Source organism: Bombina bombina, chromosome 1 (assembly GCF_027579735.1).
Source record: "Bombina bombina isolate aBomBom1 chromosome 1, aBomBom1.pri, whole genome shotgun sequence".
Lineage (NCBI taxonomy): Eukaryota > Metazoa > Chordata > Amphibia > Anura > Bombinatoridae > Bombina > Bombina bombina.
The window spans coordinates 1,104,332,539-1,104,358,241 of NC_069499.1; the positions used below are offsets into that span (position 1 = coordinate 1,104,332,539).

The 25,703-nt window shown below is 36.8% G+C and overlaps 1 protein-coding gene across 2 annotated transcripts in view; it reads left to right on the top strand.

Annotated features, from left to right (window-relative positions):
• Nucleotides 1–266: 266 nt before the first annotated feature.
• The window catches only part of TLDC2 (TBC/LysM-associated domain containing 2), a 72,063-nt gene continuing 46,626 nt past the window's right edge, over nucleotides 267–25,703 (top strand). The window contains exons 1-2 of one of the 2 annotated variants that reach the window (XM_053693831.1): nucleotides 267–768; nucleotides 9,867–10,016. In XM_053693831.1, the coding sequence (XP_053549806.1) occupies nucleotides 9,984–10,016 (33 nt within the window). In that variant the 5' untranslated portion in view covers nucleotides 267–768; nucleotides 9,867–9,983. Of the gene's footprint in view, nucleotides 769–9,559; nucleotides 9,677–9,866; nucleotides 10,017–25,703 lie in introns of those variants that run through there. The other variant, XM_053693823.1, reaches the window with a different exon arrangement.

Below are 25,703 nucleotides of genomic sequence, written 5' to 3' on the forward strand. Positions count from 1 at the left end.
GCTCTTTCTGGATCACAAAAGAAAATTCTTAGATCTCATATTCCTTTAAACATTAGCAAGTTATGCTTGAAATACCATTTAGTAAACAGACATATTTGTTAGAAACTCTTTATACTCGCACTAAAGACATAAAATTATGCAATTTTTTTTCTCAATTCTTTTCAATTCATTTGCTCTTTTAAGTTCCCCTTCCGCACAAGACCTGGTTATTATAAAGTGTATTTTTTTTTGTTTTTGCAAAAATATCAACTGTTACAGTATGTTGATACTTTCTTAATTCTAATTTACATTATTTTGAAGACTTCCACTTGTTTCTGGTATTTCTAGTTGAACTTGTTTCCGGTCAGTGCCTGAGTTTACCCGCTACCAGACTTGAGTAAACTAGCATTATTGTCCTACACCAGTTGGAGCAATTTAAAAAAACACACAATTTTCTCTCTGGAATAAACTGTAACATATTAGCGTTTGCATTAGAAGCAACTTCATTTTTTCAGGCACTGTTAGTCTATGAAACGCTGCTCTTTATCACCATCTAGTGGATTTAATAAAAAACAACGAATTTCTAATGTATTCCTTGTACACAGTAGACGTGAATGAATGACAACCAGCAAGTATCCGATATCACTGCAGTGTAGTTATAACAACATATAAACTGAACTTACAGGTTACCTATTGCGCATGATCTACTCTGTTGATTTGTAAGGAATGGTTTGACTTCCAGTTGTATTAGGAGAGTTTTCACATCAGTGAAGTTCTCTTTCATTTATGGTAAGTCTTGTTAAAATTCTTGTTTGTTTGTTTGAGTATTGCTCCAACATGACTTCATCTGCAAGTTTGTTTGTTGTTTGTTTGTTTGTTTGTTTTTAGTGCAGTTTGCATATTTTTAAAATGTGCATTAATATATTATATTCTGAATGATTAATATCCATCTGATATTTTTTTGCATTAAATCATTTCATATTAAACTGAATGAAATGTTATTTGGAAATGTATAGAGACAAAATACATTTAATATAAAATTGTTATGTTTTTATAACTCTCCATATAATATTAAATACATACCTATATTAGGATTTGTATGATTATGTTTTGAAAGGTTTTTTTCCCCCCAACAATAGACAGCTATTGAATCTAAGGATACTGTAAGCGGTTTTTGTAGCAATTCATGCACATATATACAGTTATAAGCACCTTGAAAACTGGACATTTTCTGTTGTCTAAATTTACCTAAAATGTTAGGCAGTGGCTTTTATTCTGAGTTAGGTTTAAACTGTTTACAAGCATACAGTAAAGTTATCTGGAAAGTACTAGAGTCAGACAAATACAAGTCTATAGGTGATTCAGCCATTTCTAAAAACTGATAGGTAACCTGTGAGTGACTTAAAAGCTGATATACACTTGCCAAGCTTTTTTTGAAATAAGATATATTCATAGCACACCCATGTATAGATAGTACCTGAGATATCTAATTTACACTGTATTGTAGTCTGGAGTTTATTTAAAGGGACATTCTGGTCAAAATTAAGTGCACATAGATGAATTGCATCTTTAAATAGAAACATATTTACATTATACATGTATTGGCAAAAATGCTTCTAGTAAAACATATCACTATTTTAGTGTTAACATTTTTTCTGTGCACGTGCATGTGAAGCATAGCTAGATATTCTCAGTGCACCAGCATTTTAAATACTGCAGCTGCCCAGAGTGCCAGTGGTGATTGTATCATGTCAGCAATTAACAAATTGAGTCATTTACCAGACGGTACAAGCACCTTAGGCTTTCTGAACAAGTACTGTGCTTAAAATGCTGGTGCACGGTGCATACTTAAATACACTTTTGAAGCAGCTATAGCTTTTATTATAGACATTTTTGCTAATACCTGTATATTACAAAAATGCTAATATTCAAAACTGAAACTCATCCATGTGTATTCAAATTTTGGCTAAAATGTCCCTTTAAATGGCCATTATAATGGGAAATGACATGCTCTAACAGATTAGATCATGTAGTTTTATCACTGTAATGGCTCTTTAAACAGAATGCACACAGTTAGCCATTCAGTGATAATAATTAATTTAGCATTTCATCGCACATCTTTAACCTGACTTAAAATCAAAGTCAATCCTAGCATTTTACAAACGCTAGGATTGGCTATTGAAACAAATAAAAGGGGACTTTCATTCATGAAGTATTAAATACTTCATGTAGAAAGCTCCTTTATTTGTTTCAATCAATCGCCGTTTTTAGCTGCTACAGCAGCCCACGGCTAAAAAATTTTTTTTTGCTAAGAGGTGACGTTTTCACCTCTTAGCCAATAGCTGTGCGGCAAATCAGGCTTGGCTAAGAGGTGAAAACGTCACCTCTTAGCAAAAAATTTTTTTAGCCGTGGGCTGCTGTAGCAGCTAAAAACGGCGATCGATTGAAACAAATAAAGGAGCTTTCTACATTAAGTATCTTATACTTCATGAATTAAAGTCCCCTTTTATTTGTTTCAATAGCCAATCCTAGTTTTTGTAAAACGCTAGGATTGACTTTCACTTTAAAGTGAAAGTAAATTTTCAGGCTTTACAACACATCCAAGCATTGTATGTCATTAACATATCCAGATTGCTATATTATTTTATTAAAAAAAATATTATCAGTTTTATTTTTAGTTTTATAATTCCTATCATTATCTATCACGCTCCACCCATCTTCCACTTCCTATCTTTCTGTGAGTTTACGTATAGAGCGGTCCCAACCGCTCTATACGTAGCTGCAATGCGCATTCACAAGCACCGAGCGCATTGCGCCTCCAATGGCAATTCAGATATTCATTAAATTTTCATCATATTGAAAATTCTCAATCAAAGTTATTTTTTTCATGTATAAAACGATTGATAACATTCTAAGTGTAAGGCATTGCAATTACTTCAAAAATATAATTTATGATTTCTTGCTAAAGTAATTAGATACTTACTTTAACTTATTGATCGATAGTAATGCAATGTGCCTTTAATGTTGCCGAGATGCTGTCTAAACAGATGACGTTCTTGGCTCTGTGGTGGAAAACGGGTATGCACATGCGCAAATCGGGAATGCGCGACCAACAAATTAAGGCATAAAAATATTTGACGCATGTGCAAATCAATCAATAGGCTGATGACGTAGCTGCCCGGCCGCCTAACGGCCAGAAAGTCAATTGGAAGATCAAACAACGTGATCGGGAAGTAAAATTAAAAAAAAAAAGGTTCAATTGTAAGTTGTCAAAAATTATATTTCATTGCGGATAAAAATGTATTTACAACGAACTTTGTATAAAATCATGAATGAAAGTACTATTGATTTTACATGAACTATTTAACTGAGGATAGCGAAGCATGTAACTTTACCTTCACTTTAACTTTGATGGTTTTGGGGAAAAAATCATAACATTTATTTTGATGTATTTTGCAGTTAAAAGGGTGAATAACCATTCATGCTTTGCTTTCCCTGTATATTGTGTAGTGTACTTTCTCCAAGGTTAGTTTAAAAAAAAAACCAACATTACAGCACTGGGTTTGTTTTTAATGCAAACATTGACGTTCAACAGCATTATTGCAAGTCAGAGTTGGACTTTGATTATCACAACAAACTAGTTGGGATTCAATTAAAGGTAGTTCAGTATTTTATCCCATATCTGATATCTAAACATGTACTGAGAATCCTTTATTTGTAATTCTAATATTGAATCTTAAAATCTTTTCTTGTTTAAATATCTATCTATCTATCTATCTATCTATCTATCATCTATCTATCTATCATATTTCCCCATGCTTCAGTATGATGAAGGTGCTCCAACCTAATTGGAGGGAGTGGAGCATACTCAATTTTTAGAAGCATTTTACAACAAAAGCAGGCAAAAAAATAATGTAAGTATATTGCCATGTTGTTTTATATTAAAGGGCCATAACATCAAAATTAAACTTTCATGCATCAGATAGACCATGTCATTTTAAACAACTATCCAATCGGCATAAATGATCTCATTTGCTTCATTGGTATCATTTGTTGAAAAGCATACCCAAGTAGGCTGTGGAAAAGCAATGCACTACTGGGAGCTATCTGCTGATTGTTGACTGCTCATATATAAGTCTTGTCATTGGCTCACCCAATATGTTCAGCTAGGTGCCAGCAGTACATTCTTTAACAAAGTATTCCAAGAGAATTAAGCAAAATTTATAATAGAAGTAAATTGGAAAATTGTTTAAAATTACATGCTCTATCTGAATCATGAAATTGGGATTTCATGTCCCTTTAATAATAAATTGGGATTTTTGTTTCTTTTTAATATCTCTTTGAAGAATAGCAGCAGCTGTAATTTCCAAGTGACATCTTGTTACAGAATTAGTGATGGCCTTTGTTTGTTTCACATAGCCAGGGACATATTTCCATCTTCTCTCCATTACATGATTTTTTTTATTTACTTTTCCTTTCTCTTTTCATCACCCACAGACACACACACTCTATTTTGTCTTTTATGACACATATACTCTTTTCTCTCATTCTCCAGGATCTGTTCTTTTAATAAAATACTGGCAACACTATGGTTAGTGTTTTGGTTAAAGTCATATTTAGGGATAGGGATAAACCTTTGAAAGCCAGAGACGGGTGCAGCTAGGGTGTCTGAAGGGGGTGCAGGAGGGGCAAACTGTTTCCACTGACTGACCTATTTCTCTTTATAGCCAATCACAAGCACCCACTTGACTTGATCCCATTTTTTAAATGATGTGCAGCTCATGTGTACAACACACAACTCTCTTGTGGCCATGCATATTATGTTAGGGACATTTTACTTTTTTACCTACTGCTGCATACATTTCTGCAGTCAGCCATGGTTTCAGCACTTTTACCAAGCATCGGGGGGGTGGGGGGTAACCGGAATTTGCACCCTCACTCATCACTATGATTTTGTACTTTTAGTGACAATGCCATCCACAACACTGTCTGAAGGGAAGTATTGCAGAAGCTACATTATGTCCTTCACAACATTGTGACCCTGGTAATATTTCAGCCATAAAACTGAAACCCCAGCGACAATATTGAGAACAGGGTAAAATGATGTTGGTGAACACTTACAAATCCTTTGTTTAACATAATACTTTGAATATTTTATTATTGCGTATTAACTATGACTTTTGTACTATTTTTTTTTATTTTTTTTGAATGAAGCCCTAAATTACAGTAATGATAATGAATTTCTATTCACGCAGAAATGGTAGCTGCCCAGGGGAAATTCTCTAGAGGTGCCTTCCTAGCTAGTTAGGCACTAACACTCTGCAATCATTGGCAGTCATTCTGAATTCTGTGTTCTATATACTTGGATTTTCAGTAAATTCAGACAGATACTACTGGGTTTTTCATTCCTGAGAAGATTATGTTTCCATATAGGAAAAAGAGGCAACCAGACGTGGACTCCTTGTTCAGTGTTGCTGTGTTCTTTTTTCAGAGAGTAATTGCCTGGTATTTCGGTGCTGGACAGAACTTAAAGTGAATGTAAACTTTCATGAATCAGTGCCCAGTTTTTAAAAATACTATTAAAAACAGGGGCACTTTCATTCATGAAACTTACAGGCCACGCTGTGATAGGAGGAAGCTGGTTTCGTCATTGCTGTGCTAAGTACAGCATGAGAAGCGGGCGGGGGATCACTGGTCCGGCCTGGCTGCAGAAAAAGGTATTTTAAAAAATCTGCTGTAATGTAAAGTTTCATGAATGAAAGTGTCCCTGTTTTTAATAGTATTTTATAAAAATCAGGCACTGATTCATGAAAGTTTACATTCACTTTAATAGGCGGATCAGACTGATATACTACAGGAACGTTCTACTCTATGAACAGCATTACTGGGCTTAAAAGAAGCTGCGCCCAGTTGGTAAATCGCAATAGAACAAGTTAAAAATTGTATTGAAATGATTGTTCGTTCCTGAGACTGTGTTTCTCTCTGTGCATATACTGGGTAATTTATACACTGTTCTTCAAAGGATATGAAACCCAGATTTTTTTCTTTCATGATTCAGATAGAGATCGCAAATTTAAAGAGACACTCAAGTCAAAGTAAACTTTTATGATTCAGATAGAGCAACAGTTTTAAGACACTTTACTTCCATTATTAAATTTTGCACAATCTTTTTTTAACTCCTATTATTAATTTTTCTTCGTTCTCTTAGGCCTAGATTTAGAGTTTGGCGGTAGCCGTGAAAACCAGCGTTAGAGGCTCCTAACGCTGGTTTTAGGCTACCGCCGGTATTTGGAGTCACTCAAAATAGGGTCTAACGCTCACTTTCCAGCCGCGACTTTTCCATACCGCAGATCCCCTTACGTAAATTGCGTATCCTATCTTTTCAATGGGATTTTTATAACTCCGGTATTTAGAGTCGTTTCTGAAGTGAGCGTTAGACATCTAACGACAAAACTCCAGCCGCAGGAAAAAAGTCAGTAGTTAAGAGCTTTCTGGGCTAACGCCGGTTTATAAAGCTCTTAACTACTGTGCTCTAAAGTACACTAACACCCATAAACTACCTATGTACCCCTAAACCGAGGTCCCCCCACATCGCCGACACTCGAAAAAAAATTTTTAACCCCTAATCTGCCGACCGCCACCTACGTTATACTTATGTACCCCTAATCTGCTGCTCCTAACACCGCCGACCCCTGTATTATATTTATTAACGCCTAACCTGCCCCCCACAACGTCGCCTCCACCTGCCTACACTTATTAACCCCTAATCTGCCGACCGCAAAGCGCCGCCAGCTACGTTATCCTTATGTACCCCTAATCTGCTGCCCCTAACACCGCCGACCCCTATATTATATTTATTAACCCCTAATCTGCCCCCCTCAACGTCGCCTCCACCTGCCTACACTTATTAACCCCTAATCTGCCGACCGGACCTGAGCGCTACTATAATAAAGTTATTAACCCCTAATCCGCCTCACTAACCCTATAATAAATAGTATTAACCCCTAATCTGCCCTCCCTAACATCGCCGACACCTAACTTCAATTATTAACCCCTAATCTGCCGACCGAATCTCGCCGCTATTGTAATAAATGGATTAACCCCAAAAGCTAAGTCTAACCCTAATACTAACACCCCCCTAAGTTAAATATAATTTAAATCTAACGAAATTAATTAACTCTTATTAAATAAATTATTCCTATTTAAAGCTAAATACTTACCTGTAAAATAAATCCTAATATAGCTACAATATAAATTATAATTATATTATAGCTATTTTAGGATTAATATTTATTTTACAGGTAACTTTGTATTTATTTTAACCATGTACAATAGCTATTAAATAGTTAAGAACTATTTAATAGCTAAAATAGTTAAAATAATTACAAATTTACCTGTAAAAGAAATCCTAACCTAAGTTACAAATAAACCTAACACTAGACTATCAATAAATTAATTAAATAAACTACCTACAATTATCTACAATTAACCTAACACTACACTATCAATAAATTAATTAAATACAATTGCTACAAATAAATACAATTAAATAAACTAGCTAAAGTACAAAAAATAAAAAAGAACTAAGTTACAAAAAATAAAAAAATATTTACAAACATAAGATAAATATTACAACAATTTTAAACTAATTACACCTACTCTAAGCCCCCTAATAAAATAACAAAGCCCCCCAAAATAAAAAAATGCCCTACCCTATTCTAAATTACTAAAGTTCAAAGCTCTTTTACCTTACCAGCCCTGAACAGGGCCCTTTGCGGGGCATGCCCCAAGAAATACAGCTCTTTTGCCTGTAAAAAAAACCATACAATACCCAAGCCCCCCAACATTACAACCCACCACCCACATACCCCTAATCTAACCCAAACCCCCCTTAAATAAACCTAACACTAAGCCCCTCAAGATCATCCTACCTTGTCTTCACCTCACCGGGTATCACACCGATCCGTCCAGAAGAGCTCCTCCGATGTCCTGATCCAAGCCCAAGCGGGGGGCTGAAGAGGTCCATGATCCGGCTGAAGTCTTCATCCAAGCGGGGCAGAAGAGGTCTTCCATCCGATTGAAGTCTTCATCCAAGCGGCATCCATCCGGAGCGAAGCGGCAGCATCCTGAAGACCTCCACCGCGGAACATCCATCCTGGCCGACGACTGAACGACGAATGACGGTTCCTTTAAATGACGTCATCCAAGATGGCGTCCCTCGAATTCCGATTGGCTGATAGGATTCTATCAGCCAATCGGAATTAAGGTAGGAATATTCTGATTGGCTGATGGAATCAGCCAATCAGAATCAAGTTCAATCCGATTGGCTGATCCGATCAGCCAATCAGATTGAGCTCGCATTCTATTGGCTGTTTCGATCAGCCAATAGAATGCAAGCTCAATCTGATTGGCTGATTGGATCAGCCAATCGGATTGAACTTGATTCTGCAGATTAGGGGTTAATAAGTGTAGGCAGGTGGAGGCGACGTTGTGGGGGGCAGATTAGGGGTTAATAAATGTAATATAGGGGTTGGCGATGTTAGGGCAGCAGATTAGGGGTACATAGGGATAATGTAAGTAGCGGCGGTTTACGGAGCGGCAGATTAGGGGTTAATAATAATATGCAGGGGTCAGCGATAGCGGGGGCGGCAGATTAGGGGTTAATAAGTGTAAGGTTAGGGGTGTTTAGACTCGGGGTACATGTTAGAGTGTTAAGTGCAGACGTAGGAAGGGTTACCGCATAGCAAACAATGGGGCTGCGTTAGGAGCTGAACGCGGCTTTTTTGCAGGTGTTAGGTTTTTTTTTAGCTCAAACAGCCCCATTGTTTCCTATGGGGGAATCGTGCACGAGCACGTTTTTGAGGCTGGCCGCGTCCGTAAGCAACTCTGGTATCGAGAGTTGAAGCTGCATTAAAAATGCTCTACGCTCCTTTTTTGGAGCCTAACGCAGCCTTTATGTGGACTCTCAATACCAGAGTTATTTTTATGGTGCGGCCAGAAAAAAGCCGGCGTTAGTTTTTCGGGTCGTTACCGACAAAACTCCAAATCTAGGCCTAAGTATCTTTATTTGAAAAGTAGGAATGTAAACTTAGAAGCCGGCCCATTTTTGGTTCATCACTTGGGTAGCGCTTGGTGGCTAAATAGACCGGCTCCTTAACTTACATTTTTGCTTTTTCAAATAAAGATACCAAGAGAACGAAGAACATGTGATAATAGGAGTAAATTAGAAGTTGCTTAAAATTGCATGCTCTATCTGAATCTTGAAAACAAAATATTTGGGTTTCATATCCCTTTAAAGGAATAAAATAAAAATAGTTTAAAGCTTTTATTATATCTGAATTATAATACCTAACCTCTGAAACATAGGGGAGGTTTTGTAGGGTTAAGTAATGTATCTCATATTTGAAAATACTTTTTTTTTTTTTGCATTTTTGCATTGTTATTCCTTTAACTTGTGTTTATGTTTGAAGGCTGGAGAAGGGCACATGTAAGAGGTGACATCACTAGGCACAAGTGGGTTGAGAAACCAGGGAGTGTCTAATAAATCTGCATAGTTTAAATCCAGCCCTGCCTAAAATATCTCAAAATCTCTCTTTCCCTTTCTCATATCTATGTCTTTTCTTCCATTCCATTCTTAGTCTATCTCTTTCACATCCTCCTCTCTTTTTTCTTCTTCTTGCCCGTTAAAAGATCTGTGGTAAGAAAGGAATATTTTGATTTATTTAATGTGTAATAGTGTTTTGTAATTTGCTATACGAATGACACTTCCACCTACTATGTAAAAGGCAAGGTCACATAGGTGCATAGTTTCAGTGACTGCACGTTCATGACATGAGGAACCATTAGCAGAGGAATGAATATGACAACATGAGTCTGTTTTATTGCAGGTTTGAAGTTCACGTTGGGGTTGGGTGTGTTCTATAGCAGCAGCTGGGGCTTCACTTAATCCAGGACTTATAGCAACTGCTGAAGGCTTTTCTGCTCCTGCCAACAGTTTAAAGAATATGAAAACTCTTCGCTATGCGTATACTCCACTGGTATGTACCTCTCTAATGAATTAATAAATGAATGTTTCTGAATGAGAATCTTTTCACAGTAGTATTAAACTCAGCAAATAGGATAGGCAAGAGAGGCTTTGTCTGTGCAAATTCACCCTTAAATACCCAGTATTGTCTATTAAAGGGGCTAGCTAGAAAATAATGTAATTGGCTGAGAAGTCTTTAGTCTGGCTTTTAAGTATTATTCCATACTGTATATATGTCACTCATATCTGGTAAAATATACAAAGACCACTAGCATGTTTAATTTACAAAGAGGCTGCTACTAGTATGCTTTGGTTCCTGGGGTCTCGTACATATCAATAATTATGCATTTACAGATGTTTCTATTGGTATATTAATAATTTATTTAAAGGGACAATAAAGGTATAATTTTTCTGCAATCTTTATTGAAGATGGATATATTGATTACCAAGCTGATGTGGTGAGTGAGGAACATTTCCTGTAAGCTGTAGTTTAGCATCACTGGTGTGCATATTTATATACCTATTCTTTAGCGCTGCGGAATCTGTTGGCGCTTTACAAATAACCGATAATAATAATAATAATAATAATAATAATAGCAGGCCGTGCCACTTCTGAAGCCTTTTTTTTTTTTGTAACTGTCATGAACCTATCATAATTCGTGAAGACCGAGCAGCCGATACTGCTCGAAAGCAGAAGGTGCGTTATGAATACTTCAGATTCCTATGTTCTCAACTTAAAAGAAAACAACTTTTTAATGTTTAAATTAAAATATATATATCAGTGTTCTACACAGAAAATTTTGTCAGCTGGGTGGGATTATGAAGCAGCCGGGTGGGGGAAGTGTAATACTTATATTACAATAGTCTTTATTATTTTTATGCTATCCAAAGCTCAAATGAATTGCATAATTTAACATAATTGCATAATTTAACATAAATTGATTAAATGATAAACAAATATATATATATATATATATATATATATATATATATATGAATATTTTTTTAAAAATATGTATCTATACTATATATCCAGGGCTTTCTTTGTGGGGGTACTCACTGGTGCTGAGTACCAGAGAACCACCACCTCTGTCACTTCATAACCGGTAATATTTATAATTGACATGTAAATAGTTTTCACAAGAGGGTGTTGCAAATAACTTTGTCCCTTTTGAAGTTAAATTTTTTTATTTTATGATCCTGATAGAGCACACATTTTTTAACAACTTTCCAATTTACTTCTTTTATCAATTTTGCTTCATTCTTTTGGTGTCCTTTATTAAAAGTAAGCCAATGACAAAAAGCAAATATATGCAGCCACAAATCAGCAGATAGCTCCCAGCTCCTGAGTCTACCTAGGTATATTTTTCAACAAAGGATACCAAGAGAATGAAGAATATTAGATAATAGAAGAAAATTGGAAAGTTCATTAAAATTGTATGCCCTTGATGATTCATTATTGGAAAAATTTGGGTTTAATTTTGATTAAAAATGATATTATATTTAAAGGTATTTGATTGGAAAGGGCTCAAAAGTATATTTATTTTTATGTATGTGTGCACATATATATTTACATATATAAACACATAAATTCACATGTATACACATATATAGACATACATACGTACACAAATTTATATATATTTACATTCATATCCTTTTTTAACATTTTAAAACCTTTTTATCAATATAAATGTATTTTTTATTAAAAAAAATATGTATATATAAGTGTTTAATAATACTTTATTTTTTATATGTTTTACGTGTGTTTTGTGAAGCTTTTTTAACCACTGTACTTTACTTCAGGTCTCAGTTTGTGCTGTTTGTACTATTTGTGCTTTTGCTCAAGTGCAACCCATAACTTTCCATTGAAAATAATCGTTGCCCTAAAGCGATGGCGGCCGCTGTGGCTAGATTTTTTTTCCCTCATTGTCTCCACTATAGCAACAAGCATATGATCTAAGCCAAAGTTTGGAGTTGTCAGCCTCCTCTTTCAGTACTAAACATTTGCAATATAAGTTGAATTAATTTACATTGCATACCCACCTGTATCATGTCACAAGTAACGTCCCCTCTACAAATCTTACAATTACTTACTCTTCCAGCCAAGTGTAAGCTGAGAAGATTTTGTGGTCTTCTTTTTTTTTTCTCTCTTTTTTTTCATTGTTGGTATTGTGTGTTTGCAACATCATGAACGGTTAAGATAATCAATCTACCAAAAAGAGAAAATAAAGGAAATAATTATCTTTAGTGAAGCGTACTGTAGTAGACCATTTCAATCCATCTACCTCTGTTGTACACTCAGATAAAGAAGCTCCTGATTCATCCAGATCCTCACTCTCTGAGCTTCCTCTGACCTTCAGGCAACTGCCCCCTCTGCTGTCACTTTTATTTTCTACTCTCAAAACTCTACTTCTTTAGTTGCTGACTTAAAGAGAGAACTCAGTGTCACAAATGAGAGACTTGACACCCTTGAAAGGAAACAAGAAGACCTCTAAGTCGGCCAAACAAATGTAATTTAAGTTACCCAAACATTAGCATAGACAATGTGACAAATATATGGCATCCCATAGTCAATCTTTTTCGATGCAGGAGTCGTTTCACCATCTGGCTCCTCCATCTTCAGATACAGAAGTCCTGATTGACAGGGCCCATAGAGCTCCAACTCCAAAATGTTATTGTAAGACTATATTTTCTATGTACAAAGAAAGGATCCAGAGAGCTGTCTTAAAAAAAAAAATACAGAGATATCAAGATTTTTGCTGACTTATCATCTTAAAACCCTTCAACAAGGACATGCCTTTGTGAAAATCACTGGGACCCTGCAGGTTCATAACATCAGGTATTAGTGGAGATACCCAACTTAACTATTGGTGACTAAAGTTTATTGCCTACATGTCATATCCAACATTGTCCAAGGGACTAATATTTTAAAGTTTTGGAATCTTTCTACCTTTCTAATGTCCCCAAGTAGTGGAGGCTTACAGAAAAAATCTCTATGGTCCACTGCACCTCTTTGAAGTCCACTAGCAAAGAGACACAGACCCAAAGAGACTTTGGAGAAGTGACTGACTTATTCTGTTCCTGGGTGATCTCCGGAATGTTGAGTAACTCTATAATGTTTATATTTTTGCACTATATTTGTGTGTGTGTGTGTGTGTGTATATATATATATATATATATATATATATATATATATATATATTTTTTAAATATATATATACGCACGCACGTGTATGCTTTTAATCTTAGCTGAGAGCTTGTAAGTGAGTGCTGGACTTTCTCCGTGTGTTGTATTAATTTGTTTTGTAATTTTCCCTATGGGCCTTGCACCCAGACCTGTCTGGGGTTAACTGCCTGTGACTCTGGGGACAGCACAGCTTCCTGTGAGTGCCATTGAGCACCCAGGGCTGAGCATGTTGCAGTCTATGGTGATTACATAAGCCTGTGTGCACCCTTCACTTGTTCCCAGTTTGTTTGATTGAGAGCTTGCATTGTTTGGCTGGTTTAGGGACCCAGGTTTTGGAAGGGACCTTGACGTGGTACCTGGGCTTTTTCCCACACTTCTGCTGCTGGCACAGTAGACATTGTAGTTCAGTAGTTCCAGTCATGCCCTTTGTTATACAATTGCTGATTGACAAAGCAGCATGTTCTTCTTTCCACGCACTTTGGTGATTACCGGAGATATTATTTTCTCTCCCAGATGTTGTTGACCAAGCAAATCAAGAAATTAATAACTTTTTATTTAACAACAATATGGATCAGGCGGATGACTTTTTTCTTTGTGGGGCCTTTCAAAGCCTACATGAGAGTCATACTCATTAAAGAGAAAGCAACCTTCAGGAGAAAATTGTCGTGGATGCTAGTGCAATAATACACACATCTCAGGTCGCTGCTTTCTGATCGTAAGGATACCATGAACCCTTCTCTCATATCATTGATAGAGAAAGCTAGGAGAGACATTTAATAGTCCACATATTAGTGTACACAGGTATATTTAAAAGTGTAAACCAATCACAAAACAACTAAAATGTGATAATAAAGGTGATAGCGTGATAATCAAAAGCTATAAAAATCGCAAATCTTTCAAAATATGATCCAAAGATCTAAATATATATTGAAAAGGATGTGTCCAATAAGTAGTGCAATCAAATTCGATGATCTTGAAATATCCTCAAAATAGAAAAAAAGGAGATATATATAGTGTAATACTGTGATGTACCAATAATAAACGGTTGTTATTGACGGTATCCTACTCACATGATGGAACATCACTGTATTACACTATATATCTCCTTCTTTTGTTCTATTTTGAGAATGTTTCAAGATCATCGGATTTGATTGCACTTTTCAATATATATTTAGATCTTTGTTGAAAGATTTGCTATTTTTATAGCTTTTGATTATCACACTATCACATTTATTATGACATTAGTGTACACAGGAGGCAGTTATAAAGGGTGTAATAATTTACAAAAAGTTGCTCCTTTTGCTGATGATTTGACAGTATTTATCTCCAACCCATTTACCTCCATACCGAAGTTATTCACTTTGCTGTCTCAAATTGGCTTAGTTAGCCAATCAAAAGCCTACAGTATAAATGTTCCAGATAGTGTTTTGGAGAAGCTCCACCATTTATACTCTTTTACGTGATTGACCTCTAAGTTGAAACATCTTGGGGTTTATCTCTTCCACAGCATCCCAACTATAATAGAGTCCAATTTTCGTCTATTACTCAAAATCTCTAAAGATAGTACTTTAGCTCTTAGAGTGGCCCTTAGCTTTCATGGCTGGCTCCTTTTAAGATACATTTACTCTCTAAGTTAGCTTACCTCTTCCGCTCTTTACCAGTCCCTATCTCCAAGTCCCTCTTAGCTAATTTTCAGCAAATTTTCAATAAGTTTATTTGCAATCACAAGAAACCCATAGTTGCTATTCATATACTCCAGTTGCCAATTTCAAGTGGGGGAGCTGCAGCACCTAATATCACAACTTATCATGAGGCAGTTAGATTACCACATATTTTGCCATGGGGAGACAATGGTTCTAAAGCCTAGTTTCTTAACCTGTGGTATGTGTACCCCTGGGGGTCCTTGGGGCATTGGCAAGGGGTACTCCAGGAATGTTTTAAACATAAAACTATGTTTAAGTGTGACAGATAAACTTGCCACTGTGAAATAGTGCATCATATTGAAGTGGGCCACAGTAAATGAGACAGATAAACTGTGTATGAAATGGTTATGCCCAAAAAAGAAGGTTGGGATCTACCATTAGATATGTAAGTGCTAACCAGTATGTTTCCATGTTGTGTGATTTCCCATGCTTTTCTCAGCCAGTAGTCACAGTATCTTCTCGAGTTAAAAGAAATGTGACATTGTGTTTTGCATAAGTACATTCTACACATTACAATGGCTTCAATAAAAATAAAGGGATTCAGCCCAAAAATATTAGTTCTTGTGTTAAAAGAAGATCAATTTTGCATACAAGTCTAGCTTTTCTTATGCTTAGCCTATGCAGCTCACACTGAGAAACAGTGTAGACCTCATTTCACTGCTGATTGAATAGATTAAATTTTGCAAATGGAAGTAAAATGCTTCTAACGGTATTTTAAATGCACTGACGTACAGTTTAGATACCACTAAGATATCCCTTAAAGGGACAGTCAACACCAGAAATCCCTTAATTACCAATTCCCCAGTTTTGCATAACCAACAGTTATAATTATACACGTTTTACCTCTGTAATTACCTTGTATCTAAGCCTTAGCAGACTGCCCCCTTATTTCAGTTCTTTTGACAGACTTGCATTTTAGCCAATCAGAGGTGTCTCCATGGTAAATTCACTTGCATTAGCTCAATGTTATCTATATGAAACACAGGAACTAATGCCCTCTAGTGGTGAAAAACTATCGAAAATGCATTTAGATTAGAGGCGGCCTTCAAGGTCTAAGAAATTAGCATATGAACCTCCTAGGTTTAGCTTTCAACTAAGAATACCAAATTGGTGATAAAAGTAAATTGGAAAGTTGTTTAAAATTACATGCCCTATTTGAAAGATGAAAGTTTTTTTTTTGGACTTGACTGTCCCTTTAATCAGATATACCCACTGCCTAATTTATTCATTCAAACAAAGAAGTTGTTTTCTTCTGCTTACAGTTTTGATAGCACAAATTATTTCCAAAACCATATATTGTATAAATACTTCATATACTCCAGATGTGGCTTATGGCCAACTATTTTCTGTGGAAATACTGTTGTGGGAATAGATTTGATTTATAGCATCAATAACCCATTTCATATACAGTTTTAATACTTCTGGGCATCTTATCATTATCACACTCATTTATCCCATACTCGGTAGATCTGTAATTAAAATAAATTTATCACAGAGAAAAATATGTGCATTACCTGTTAGGTTAAAGGTACACTATCAGACTCTCGATTTTTTAATTTTTTTAAAGTGGAACTCATGTGCCGTCAGACACAATGCTACATGGTTATTCAAGTGTGCGCCAGTCTGTATTTTATATGTATATGTCCTAAAACAAAAATCTAATGAAAAAAGACAAAGTCTTTGCCAAGAAAAGTTTTACAAAGAAAACAAAGTTTTACTCCTTCATAGTTAAAGGGACAGTCTACTTGAAAATTGTTTTTGTTTTAAAAGATAGACTGCCCCCTTATCTCAGTGCTTTTGACAGACTTGCATTTAACCAATCAGCGCTGACTCATAAATAACTCCACAGGAGTGAGCATAATTTTATCTATATGGCAGACACGAACTAGCACTGTCTAACTGTGAAAACTGTGTGTCAAAATGCACTAATAAAAAAGGCAGCCTTCAACGGATTCTAAATCAGTTTCAGCCTACTTAGGTTTTGCTTTTAACAAACAATACCAAGAGAACAAAGTCAATTTAATGATAAAAGAAAATTGCAAAGTTTAAAATTACGTGCCCTATCTGAATCCTGAAAGTTTATTTTTTATTTGACTGTCCCTTTAAAGTGAAAACATTTATTTATTGTACAACATCAGCATGAACAAGTGTCATGCACATTTTACTCCCAAAGATCTATCCGTAAGGCAATACCCCTCGATGAAGGAGCCTTTTCCATATGGGATTACCTTAGACAGTCAGGAGGGCAATACCACCCCATTGAAGGAGCCACCAGCACAAGCACAAAAGGAGTAGTAGATCATACACCCTGGCCCCTGTATGAGTTCTTCATTACTATTACCAGTGTGAGGGGCACTCATACTGCACTATATTCCTGAGCCACCTTAACAGGTTGAAAGGGTATTCCGTTTTTTGGATTTACTCTAGTGAGCAGATAGATTACCACATTACCTACTGAATAGATGCTACCTACACTCTGAAATATTCAGAGAAGATATTCTTGAGAAATCAAGGTCAGTTAAAGACTGTACAGTCCAATCGTAGTTTGCTTAGCAAGTTTAAAACATCCAGGAAAATAAGGAGAGAACACAGAAGGTGTTTGTGGCACACTTAACATAATAGACTTAATTTATCAAATGAGGAATGGATAGGGAGGACTGATGTAACAAATTAAAATATAACTTTTATTGGTCAGATTTAATAATTGTAATAAAACAAACAAGTACATATACTACACAGAAAGATGACATAGAGATGCCAACAATAACTTCACTGATTGTCTATGGTGCGGTTTGAGCGGTCTGTGATTTTCCACATAGATGTATCTGCAAGATATCCAGAAACTTGGGAAAAGAGAGAGTGTCTGATTTTCGAATCTTGCAGACAACTATGTGGAAAATCATAGACCGCTCAAACCCCACCATAGACAATCAGTGAAGTTATATCACACTAACACATATAATATAGGTTTGTTGGCATCTCTATATCATCTTTCTGTGTAGTATATGTACTTGTTTGTTTTATTACAATTATTAAATCTGACCAATAAAAGTTATATTTTAATTTGTTACATCAGTCCTCCGTATCCATTCCTCATTTGATAAATTAAGTCTATTATGTTAAGTGTGCCACAAATACCTTCTGTGTTCTCTTCTTATTTTCCTGGATAAATAATATTTGGGTATTAGGCACTGCCTATATAGGGATACGTAGGTCTACCCTCTAAGGATACTATAATAGACTTAATACCCTTCCCTTACCTCTCTTTGGAGAGGCTTCCCATAACAAGTTTAAAACATACTTGATGTTGTTTTTTTTTTAAATTTTGAGAATGCACAAGGTGCCCATTTCAGAACATTGCAAACTTCTGACTGATGTGAATGCCATAGCATGAACACTCCTGAGCCTGCCCCTGTATGCTGCCATGGAAAGGATATCATGAAAGTTTAATTTTGTCTTCCGTGTCCCTTTAAACAGGAAAGGACAAGACCATTCTAAAAAAGGGGAAAAAAACATGCACATTCATATGGCTTGTGTGATCCTGAAAACCAGTGCCACTTAATTATTTGGATTATTCTAGATATATCTATACATTTCTCCCCTGATTCATGAAAAATGGCTGGGTGGCTCTTTAATTCCTCTGATGCTAGAGGCCTTCAACACATGTCTGTCATCCAGTGAGTTAATAATCTTGTATGTTTCATGTGAATTTGTAACCTCCTGCTTGTTAAGAACTTGTAGGAGAAGAAGCATGATACACAGAGACATAGAGGCTCAAATCCACCCACAATTTTAATATAGTAATGTTGAAAAAGCTAAGGAGAGATAAATAGGGAGTGTCCATGTCGCACTAAGATTGTTTCCTAAACCATTCACCAAAAAATGGATTAAATTAAACACATAGGGGCATATTTATCAAGGTCTGGCGGACCTGATCCGCCAGACCTCGCTGAATACGGCGAGCAATACGTTCCCCGTATTCAGCATTGCACCAGCAGCTCACAAGAGCTTCTGGTGCAACGCCGCCCCCTGCAGACTCGCGGCCAATGGGCCGCCAGCAGGGGAGTGTCAATCAACCCGATCTTACTCGACCGGGTTGATTTCCGGCGATGTCTGTCCGCCTGCTCAGAGCAGGCGGACAGGTTATGGAGCAGCGGTCTTTGTGACCGCTGCTTCATAACTTGTGTTTCTGGCGAGCCTGCAGGAGCTTGATAAATATGCCCCATAGGCAGAGTCCTGCTTGGAGCTCCTGATGAGGACACAGCTAGTCAGGCAATCAGGAGCAGCGATCTCACAACTCTACCAATCACTGTATGTGTCCCAGGAACTGTAGTGCTTAAAACTCCAGAATGGGATTTTACCTGTAAAAACATAATTATTGATTAGTAATTCTACAATTGCATGAATTGGGGCATGTACTTATTGTATTAGAATATTCCTTTAAGATATCTGCACACTCCTTAGTCTACCACACTATCAGATAGATTACAAGTTTGTGCGTTCGTCGTTTAATACTGAAAATATGGTCTTTCAGCGTGAAAACAGCACTGCAGCCATTACAAGTCTTGTCGGTATAGCTGTACCGCAAGCCTTTTAGCCTGTAACGCAACGTCAGTACCGCACTCCTAAAAATTACTTTTTTTCATGGGATTCCCATAGCACTGATTTACGAGTTTTGCAGTGAGGCTAAAACGACAAGCTCCGTAACGCCATCTAAAATCAGTAGTTATGAGTTTTACACTACAAAGCTGTAACATAAAACTCATAACTAAACAGCTACAAAGTACACTAAACACCCATAAACTACCTATTAACCCCTAAACCGAGGCCCTCCCGCATCGCAAATACTATAATAAATTTATTAACCCCTATTGCACCGCACCCCAACATCGCTCACACTATATTAAATTTATTAACGCCTATTTCACCACTCCCTGACATCGCTGCAACTAAATAAAGCTATTAACCCCTAAACCTCTGGCCTCCCACATCCCTACCACTAAATAAACCTATTAACCCCTAAACCGCCAGCCCCCCACATCGCAACAACCTAAATTAAACTATTAACCCCTAACCCTAACGTAACCCTAACCCTAGCACCCCCTAACTTTAACATAATTAAAATAGAGCTAAATTAAACTTACAATTATTAACTAAATAAACCTATTAACCCCTAAACCACCAGCCCCCACTTCGAAACAACCTAAATTAAACTATATTAACCCCTAAACCTAACCCTAACGTAACCCTAACCCTAAATTAAAGTTATAATTATTAACTAAATACTGTAATACCTATTTAAAACTAAATACTTAGCTGTGAAATAAAACCTATGCTAGCTACAATATAACTAATAGTTATATTGTAGCTAACTTAGGTTTTATTTTTATTTACTAGTAACTAGGTTTTATTTCACAGGTAAGTATTTAGTTTTAAATAGGAATTATTTAGTTAATAATTGTACGTTTAATTTAGCTATATTTTAATTATGTTAAAGTTAGGGGGTTAGGATTAGGTTTAGGGGTTAATAAAGTTTAATTTAGGTTGTTGCGATGTGGGGGGCTAGTGGTTTAGAGGTTAATAGGTTAATTTAGTTAATATTTGTAAGTTTAATTTATCTCTATTTTAATTATGTTAAAGTTAGGGGGTGTTAGGATTAGGGTTATGTTAGGGGTTATCAGTTTAATTTAGGTTGTTGCGATGTGGGGGGCTGGCGGTTTAGGGGTTAATAGGTTTATTTAGTGGCACTGTGGCAGTGATTTCGGAGGCCAGAGGTTTAGGGGCTAATAGCTTTATTTAGTTGCATCGATGTCGGTGAGCGGCGGAATAGGGTTTAATAACTTTAGTATAGTGGCAGCGATATCGGGAGTGGTAGATTAGGGGTTAATACCTTTTAGGTGGCGGCGATATCGGGAGTGGCAGATTAGGGATTAATAACTGTAGGCAGGCATCGGCGATGTTGGGGGCAGCAGATTAGGGGTGTTTAGACTCGGGGTTTATGTTAGGGTGTTAGGTTTAAACAGTATTTTCTTTTTCCCCATAGACATCAATGGGGCTGCATTACGAAGCTTCTCATTCCGCGATTGCAGGTGTTAGGTTTTTTTCTGATCTGCTTTACCCATTGATGTCTATGGGGAAAGCGTGCACAAGCACATCAAATCAGCGCTCGTTTTTGGTGTGGTATGGAGCTTAAAAACCCCATATCACCTGCACAAGCCTGGTTTTTTAAAACTTGTAATGGCAGCACTATAGGTGATTAAATAACGCCTCTTTTGTAGCGTTCGTTAATTTCCCTATAGAGCTCAAAACTCGTAATCTAGCTGTATGTTCTTATGGAAAGGAGCTGCATTTCAACAAATAATACCAAGAGAAAGTTGGAAAATAGTTTTAAATTGTACTCTCTCTCTGAATCATTATGGTTTAAAATTAACTCTCCTTTGTAGTTCAGTGTGTAGATAACATTGTCTCCTCATTTGCTTTTGCTGACAGATGATAAACCTAATAAAACTGATGGAGGATTAGTGAATTTCCCTGTTTATACAAATAACAAGGCTGACAATGCTGAACATGGTACAAACATAAAAATCTGAAACTGGATCCTAATTTTCTGCAGTATGTGTCTATTTCATGCTAGATCAGGCACACGCTCTGTTTACATGACAAAGTTTTACTTGTTTAGCCAACACTGTCCCATCCTGTAATGTGTATATATATCAACAAGGTACTGGGCCACTGTGTCAGACTGAGAGCATGATAGTTACCCACAATCCCCCACAGTGATCACATATGAGCAGCATAAGCAGCCAGCCAAGGTCAATCCTCAGTAGGAATCATGTTTCCAAATTAGAGAAACATTTGCCATGGGGCATGTGTATTTGATGTGCAATATAACTTTCATTTGTTTTCCTTAAACCTTTCTGTTTGACAGATTAATCCGATCTTTTTTTTCTCCTCCCTCCATCACCCAGATCACTGGTTTCCTGCCAAAGAACTGCCCGTATTAAGCTATTAGTTTCTTCCTTGTACCAGTTGCTCGCCAGCTCAAGTGTGTTTTCTTCTGCTGCCTGACTTTCCTGGGAAGACGGTGCTAGGGCAGAAACTTGCCTACACTAGAATGATGCCCACCGCATCAAATCTCTTCTCTCTGAGGGCCAGGTGATCTAAAGCTCTCCGCTCTGGAGGGATGAAGTCTCGTCAGTACTGTAAGGTCCCTAAATACATTTGCAAAATCTCAAGCTTTAGTTTGAGAGCTGCTTATTTCACTATGCAGGTTGTGTGCGTGTGAAGGAAAGGCACCTACATTACAGTATAAGGTCTACAAAGAAAATACTAAAGATTTTGGGGTCGATTTATTAAGAAGTTAAGAAGCAGCGGTTGTAAGACTGCTGCTCCTTAACTTCTCCGCCACCATTTAGGTGGAGAGCTGAAATCCTCCTGATACGATCAGGATGACTGACAGCCCCTGCTAGTGGCCGATTGGCCGCCAGTGATCAGGGGGTGGCATTGCACAAGCATTTTACCAGAAATGCTTGTGCAATGTTAAATGCCGACAGCGTATGCTGTCAACATTTAGGTAGATCGAGCGGACCTGATTCGCTACATCCAATCATGTCAGCTCGACCATTAATAAATCTATTCCTTTGTGTGATTGCTTTCCATGCCAGTGAGTTTCTTGCTTATATCATTCCTTTGCCTATCTGACCCCTTGCTTGATTGTTTGAGCTAAGCATTATTTTGTGAGTAGGCTTTCTTTACAAATACAAATACTGCCTACGTCTGTGTCTCCCCCCTGCCCCAAGTTTATTCCCTTCTCAGCTTGTGCCACTATGTGAGTTACTCACTGTCTATCACAAGCATCTCCCTCTTGGTCAGATTTCTATCTCCTGTTTATCAACCCAAACTGCTACTGTGATGCGTGAGCTTGCTCCATACCTGTGCCTGACTTCTAACCATCTATTCTTCATGGCATCAATGTATTCAATTAATAGTTAGTGTATTAATTAATTACTACTAATCCTGCTGTAGGGTTATTACATGCTTTCACCATTTTTTTCAGTAAAACAGTCAGTGCTTCCATTACTTCCCAGCGTCGCTCTTGATTTAATGAGTATGGTAATGAGGGCATATACCAGTTACTTAAAAGATAATATAATGAGAAGATGTGGCAGAGCTGGCATTTTGCCAATTAAATATCTCTGAATATTCATCACTTGCTTGAGGGTGGTGTTTGTTCCAGTTTCAGCGTTTCATCTGTATCACTTTTTTTTGCATAATGCTGATTATTTTGCTTTGAAATTCTTAAAATATCAGTACACTCTTATATTGTAGATAAACAACATAATAAAAGCTTAACATTAAAGGGACTCTGAACCCATTTTTTTTCTTTCGTGATTCAGATAGAGCATGCAATTTTAAGCAACTTTCTAATTTACTCCTATTATCAATTTTTCTTCGTTCTTTTGCTATCTTTATTTGAAAAAGAAGGCATCTAAACTTTTTTTTTTTTTGGTTTAGAATATGGACAGCACTTTTTATTGGTGGATGAATTTATCCACCAATCAGCAAGAACAAACCAGGTTGTTCCCCAAAAATGGGCCAGCATCTAAACTTTCTTGCATTTCAAATAAAGATACCAAGAGAATGAAGAAAAATTGATAATAGGAGTAAATTAGAAAGTTGCTTAAAATTCCATGCTCAATCTGAATCATGAAAGAAGAAAATTGGGTTCAGTGTCCCTTTAACTAGTTCTATAGTGAAGGTGACAGCTTCTATACGGTAATACATACACTAACTCGGAAGGAATTAAATCTAAATTAATTATTGTGTTTTTTATTTATTAATTTAAGTAAGTTAGTACTGTGATGCTTATGCAAGATTGGGATAGTATTGTTGTCATATTTCTCGTTAGGCAATGTTGGCTACTGTCTATAGACACCTTCTTTAGAAAAGAACCTTGCTGTCTAGTTTAGTGATAACACTGTGCAATATATTATTTATCTTATGTTCTGCGTTCTGTGTGGTACCTGGTGGTCAATTAGAATTTGGTGCGACTGCACTTACAAGATGTATCCTTAAAACAGACAGTACAGTGGTTTAGGCCTCACATGCTGTTCCACCCATGGATCATTGCAGTTCGCTTGAGTTTATTCACAAGATTGCTTGAAAGCAGAGGAAACCCATACACCATAGAATGTTATCTAGACAACAGCTGAAATCTGCTAGTATGAACTGCGCTAAAAGAATGTAAGCGCCAAAGAGGCAGTGTGTTTACTGGGCCCCACATGCCCACCTGACATCATGACATACAACTGCTGGTGCACAAAGAGCCCCAGAAGAAATCCCACAGCCAAATATAGATAAATAAAAATCTTTTTATTAAAATAATAAAAGTTACAAAGCGCTACACATTTCCCGGCAGCTTGATGAAACAGCAAGCCTGTTGTTGCCTGATAAAACAGGAGATGCTGAGGAACGCATAATATTTTGTCATTTTTATTATTTTAATAAAAAAGATTTTTATTTATCTATATTTGGCTATGAGGCCTCTTCTGGGACTTTTTGTGGACCCTGTGCAGAATAATACACCATGTTTCTTCTCCCCCCCCCCTCCCTCCCCCTCAGCTTCTATCCTAAACTGATGTTTAAAGAGAGCTACAACTTGTGGAAATACCGGTTTGAATTCTCTATCATTCAACTTGTATTTCAGGACTTTGCATCTGATTAAAGGGATGTAAAACTGCAAAAAGAAAATGCTCTGATGTGCTAGAGAATTTTATTATTGCATTATTGCTTCTATATAACTGTGTGTTTAAAGAGCCATAATAGTAAAAAAATGACATGCTCTTATTCATTAAGACTAGCGACCCTGCACTACTATGTGTGTAACCCCCACAAAGGGTTAAACACACAGTAGAACTACCGCTCAGGACCCACAGAGCACTGCTGGTTCAGAGTGTAAAATGCTGCTGATCCAATCAGCAGTGCTAGTCGCACAATTCAGTTGTGGTCTGTGGGTCCCGAGCGGTACTTCTACTGTGTGTTTAACCCCTTTGTCGGAGTCAGAGAATGTAATTTTTTTAACTATTTTGGCCCTTTTACACTACTAATGTTATTTATTATTGCAATGTGTAAGCTCATTTATACAAGACAACACATTGTGCTATGAATACCCATATAAATAAGGAAATATAAATCATCATATAGGAATCATAAATATCTGCTAATAAAGAGTAACCTGTATCTAGGTTGATATGTTTCAACATATGAGATGCATGGTGGAAAAAATTAGGAGAATCTTGCCATATAAGATTGACGGGTGATTTAGAAATCGCAGAGCACAGATCTATTTTTTTCTTTTATGATTCAGATAGAGGGCCCAGTGTATTAAAAGGCTTTCAGACAGCTTCTCAACCGAAAAAGCTGCCCACATGCCTTTGCTTACAAAGGGCAGAGGATCTGTTAGTCTGCTAGCTCGTATGCAGCATTACACACTCCGCTGAGTGTGTAATGCCCGCCCCTTCCCTCGCACGACCATCAATCACCAAGCGCGAGAAAGCAAGCTCTCTGATTTCTCTTCATCACCTCAGAGGTGGCGAAGAGTTTAAGAAGCCGCGGTCTAATACCTTCTGTTTCTTAAATTGCAGGAAGCAGGCTTGCATGTGCGAACCTGCCCCGCAAGGGCTCCAGAGCAGCTTACGCTGCTTTGTACATGGAGCCCAAAGCATGCAATTTTAAGAAACTTTCTAATTTACTCCTATTATCAATTTTTCTTTGTTCTCTTGCTATATTTTTTTTTAAAAGCAGGAAT